Source organism: Portunus trituberculatus, chromosome 23 (genome assembly GCF_017591435.1).
Source record: "Portunus trituberculatus isolate SZX2019 chromosome 23, ASM1759143v1, whole genome shotgun sequence".
Lineage (NCBI taxonomy): Eukaryota > Metazoa > Arthropoda > Malacostraca > Decapoda > Portunidae > Portunus > Portunus trituberculatus.
In genome coordinates this window covers 12,535,820-12,540,819 of record NC_059277.1, presented here as the reverse complement: position 1 = coordinate 12,540,819, position 5,000 = coordinate 12,535,820, and the positions used below count along the sequence as shown (strand labels likewise).

The 5,000-nt window shown below is 40.0% G+C and overlaps 1 protein-coding gene across 4 annotated transcripts in view; it reads right to left on the bottom strand.

Moving 5' to 3' along the window:
- LOC123507816 (follistatin-A-like) overlaps nucleotides 1-5,000 on the bottom strand; it is a 186,568-nt gene that overhangs the window by 162,356 nt on the left and 19,212 nt on the right. For 2 of the 4 annotated variants that reach the window (XM_045261030.1, XM_045261029.1), the window contains exon 2: nucleotides 4,747-5,000. This exon is cut by the window's right edge and continues 170 nt beyond it. In XM_045261030.1, coding sequence (XP_045116965.1) covers nucleotides 4,747-4,963 — 217 coding nt within the window. In that variant the 5' untranslated portion in view covers nucleotides 4,964-5,000. The remainder of the gene's footprint in view (nucleotides 1-4,746) is intronic. The other 2 variants (XM_045261031.1, XM_045261032.1) reach the window with 1 other exon arrangement.

The following is a 5,000-nucleotide window of genomic DNA, read 5'->3' as shown; positions in this document are numbered from 1 at the left end:
CAACCCTCCACTTCTTCCCTCCACTCCTTCTCTCCACTCCTTTCCTCCATCATCTTACTCCTCCTTCTCTCCAACCACTATTCTCTCCACTTCCTCACACTTCCCTCCATCCACCCTTCCCTTCATCCACCTTTCTCCATCCATCAACTCTTCCTCCATCTGTCCATCTACTCTAAACACTTTTCTCCATCCTTTCTTCCCTCCACTATTCCCTACCTCTCTCTCCACCCTTCTCTATCTCCTTTCCTTTCCTCTACTCTTCCTCCATTCCCTTCGTCATCTATCCCTTCCCTCCACCGTCCCCTTGCTCTTCCTCCACCCTTCTCTCCCTCCCTCCACTTTCCTCCACGTTTCTCTCCTCACGTACTCCCTCCCCTCCTGACGTCACACCCAATGCTGCCTCACACTGAACTAACAGCTAGCACACGTCATAATTTGGGAAGATGGGACTTTAAAGACTTCCACTTAAAACTACTGCTTGTTATTTTTTGTGGGTTTAATCTCTTCAGTACCGTGACGTGTTTCTATATTCATTCCGCTTACTGTTTGGTGATTTTATACAGCCTCAGAAACTCATGTGGGGGATTAAAATGGTGACGACTCTAGCCATTAATCTTCTGACCTCCATACATCCTTCCTAATGTTAATAAAATGGTCTAATCGTGCACAAATCTCAATGAAAAAATGCGTCCCAGTACTGAAGGGGTTAAGTGATGTAGTAACCTAGCTCAACCTAACCTAATCTAACTTAAGCTAACTTGGCCTAATCTTTCAACCTAATGTAAACTTACCCAAGCCAATCTATAGACTTAGACATTTAGAGTCAATTATATTTTTGTTTCTGTTTTTGTTTCATATTTACAATTAGTCAAAATGGGTCAGCTGATTGATTTACTCGCTTGACGCTTGACGGTGTTATGTGATGTGATAATCTAACCTAACCTAACCTTCAACCTAACTTAACCTAACCTAACCTAACCTTCAACCTAAATTCAACTAACCTAATCTAACCTTCAGCCTAAGTTAACCTAACCTAATCTAACCTTCAGCCTAACTTAACCTAACCTAACCTAACCTTCAACCTAACTTAACCTAAACTAATCAATCTTCAACTAACCTAATCAGCCTTCAACTAAACCTAACCTAAAACCTTAACCTTCAACCTAACCTAACCTTCAACCTAACTAACTTAACCTAACCTAACATTCAACCTAAACTAATCAATCTTCAACTAACTCGACCTAATCCTTCAACCTAAACTAATCTAACCTAACCTTTTAAACTTAACCTTAACTTAGCATAAACTACTAGAACTTAAACCAACTTAACCGAATCTTTCAACATAAACTCACCTGACCTAACCTAATCTTAACCTTAACCTAACCTAACAGAACTTAAACTATGTCCAAACGTCTCAGAGATGACTAGGCAGGTTCTCAAGGTTAGTCTTCTTCCAGTACCGTAGAAATCTCGTTAATCTGTCACTAAAAAATATACCATCACTCTTGGAATCCCTTACAGCTTCAACTAGACCCTTTCGAAGTCCAACAAACTCCCCTTAATCTTTACAGTATATCAAATCCTACTTATACAACAAACACCAGGACAAAATCGCACAATTCTACTACTGGAAAAATGTACTTTCAACTTTTCAAACCCCTCAAATGCAGCTTCAACAAGACCCTTTCAAAATTCGATACTCTCAGCTTAATCTCTACAGTACAACAAATCCTAGACATACAACAAACACCAAGACAAAATCACACAATTCCACTACTAAAAATTGTACTTTCACCTTTCAAAACCTCTCCATAAATCATTTCCCCAACGCTAAATACAAAACCAAATGCAAAATATCACAACGAATGCTATACACACAATAAAAACCTTAATTCCTAACCTGTATACTTCAAAATATCAAGATGCAATTGTATATTAATTTCTGTTTTGGTTTGGTTATTCTTTCAATATTTAGAAGATGGTGATGAATTTTTTTTTTCCTTTCATATTTAGATTGAGTTCAAATGTTCAAATGGGTCAGCTAATTGTTTCGTTCCTTCAAGTTATTCAAAGTAACGCATGTTCTCCTTAACCTCTCCATAAATCAACATTCCCCAACGCTAAATACGAAACCAAATGCAAAATAACACAACAAATGCTATACATACACACAATAAACACCTTCATTTCTAACCTGTATACTTCAAGATGCAATTCTATATTTGTTTCTGTTTTAGTTTTGTCATTCTTTCAAACTTAGATGATGATGATGATGATGATGATGATGATGATGATGATGACGGTGATGATGTTCTTTTTCTTTCATATTTAGATTGAGTCAGCTGATGGTTTGCTTCCTTCAGTTATTCAAAGTAATGCACGTTTTATTTCTATTTATTTATTTATTTTTGTATCCAAGAAATAATGCGAAGAAAAGAATGTACTAGGAAAAAATATATTGACAGGATAAGTAGTAGTAGTAGTAGTAGTAGTAGTAGTAGTAGTAGTAGTAGTAGTAGTAGTAGTAGTAGTAGTAGTAGTAGTAACAATAAGAACAACAACAACGACAATAACAACAACAATAATAATAATAAACACTACCGTCTCTCTCTCTCTCTCTCTCTCTCTCTCTCTCTCTCTCTCTCTCTCTCTCTCTCTCTCTCTTCTATCATTACTCATTTATTCTCAGCCCATTCCATCGTCTCTCTCTCTCTCTCTCTCTCTCTCTCTCTCTCTCTCTCTCTCTCTCTCTCTCTCTCTCTCTCTCTCTCTCTCTGAGCTAATTTCCTCTTTAATCACTCCCGTCTCTCTCTCTCTCTCTCTCTCTCTCTCTCTCTCTCTCTCTCTCTCTCTCTCTCTCTCTCTCTGAACCCCTTACCTCCCCTCTCTCTCATCTATCAAATCTGCTCTCCTCTTCCTCCTCTTCCTCTCCTCCTCCTCCTCCTCCTCCTCCTCCTCTTCCACGATGAGGAGTTTTCAAGGGCATCATTTTATTTGTGATGATGATGATGATGATGATGACGATGATGGTGGTGGTGGTGTGGTGGTGGTGGTGGTGGTGGTGGTGGTTTTTATGATAATGAGAAGATAGTGAAATGGTACGTTTAGCAATGTTCCAAACACACACACACACACACACACACACATTGGCACAAGTTTCCCAGCCATGTGTGGACTAGAAAAACCTACATGTGTGTGTGTGTGTGTGTGTGTGTGTGTGTGTGTGTGTGTGTGTGTGTGTGTGCGCATTCACACACACACACACACACACACACACACACACACACACACACACACACACACACACACACACACACACACACACACACACACACACAGGGATCACAAATGCTAATAAAAAGCTAACTTACATATATATATAATCTCTCTCTCTCTCTCTCTCTCTCTCTCTCTCTCTCTCTCTCTCTCTCTCTCTCTCTCTCTCTCTCTCACGCACAAGAATGACAGCTCTCACTCCCAAACTTCCGGTTCACAAGTGTGCGCTTCAAGAACAAAAATAAATAGGTTTTTCTACTGATGTGTGTGTGTGTGTGTGTGTGTGTGTGTGTGTGTGTGTGTGTGTGTGTGTGTGTGTGTGTGTGTGTGTGTGTGTGTGTGTGTAAGCTATATTGTTGTGGCATATATCCTTTCTAAGTGTCTCTAAATGGATGGATGGACAAACGACTGTAGATAAATATATACATGAATAGATAGATTGATACATACATACATACATACATAGATACATACATAGACTGGATGACAGACAGATAGACAGACGTATTTAAGCATGTATAGATAGACAGACAGACAGATAAACAGACAGATAGAAAAGTATATATTTAGACAAAGAAAGAGATAGAAAGATAGATAGATAAATAGATAGATAGATAGATAGATAGATAGATAGATAGATAGATAGATAGATAAATAGATAAATAGATAGATAGATAGATAAGAAGACAAACAGAGAAATAAATTATCTTTAAAATAAGCTAAAAACAAATTAGATTCACTTACGGACTCACATCCCTTCCTCTTCCCCTTTCTCTCTCTCTCTCTCTCTCTCTCTCTCTCTCTCTCTCTCTCTCTCTCTCGTCAACCATGAACTTCCGGTGACTTCACAAAACCTTCTTGTGACGTCAAAATCTTCAGAATTGCATCAGAGAGAGAGAGAGAGAGAGAGAGAGAGAGAGAGAGAGAGAGAGAGAGAGAGAGAGAGAAATTTTTCCTCCCTTCAGGGTAAAACCAGTGCTTGGCAAAAGATACGGAGGAGGAGGAGGAGGAGGAGGAGGAGGAGGAGGAGGAGGAGGAGGAGGAGGAGGAGGATATAAAAAGAATGAACTGCGTCACTATGAACAAACAACAGCAACAATAGCAGCAACAACAACAACAACAACAACAACCTGAACACCACTTCGGTAGACATAAAACCTAAATATAGAGCGAAAAAACATCCAAGGTCATGGTCAGAGAGAGAGAGAGAGAGAGAGAGAGAGAGAGAGAGAGAGAGAGAAATATGTGCTCACTCACTCATTCACTCAAGGAAATACAGAAGAGGAAGAAAAGAAGAACAAGAACAAGAACGAGAAAAAAGATGAAGATGAGAAAAACAAGATAACAGGAGGAGGAGGAGGAGGAGGAGGAGGAGGAGGAGGAGGAGGAGGAGGAGGAGGAGGAGGAGGAGGAGGAGGAGGAGGAGGAGGAGGAAAAAATGGAAGAACAACAAAATATAACAATACTCACCATTGGAAGATTCAGACGATGACGAAGACGACGATGAGGAGGAAGAAGAAGAGGAGGAGGAGGAAGAAGAAGGAGAGGAAGAGGAAGAGGAAGAACCACTGAAGTCAAATGAGGAAGAAGTAGAGGTGGAGGAGGAGATAGTGGAGGAGGTGGAGAATGTAGCTACCTCCACCACCACCATCACCACCACCACCACGACGATACCTCTTCCCTTCATACTGAGAAGAAAGAGGAGGAGGAGGAGGAGAGGAGGA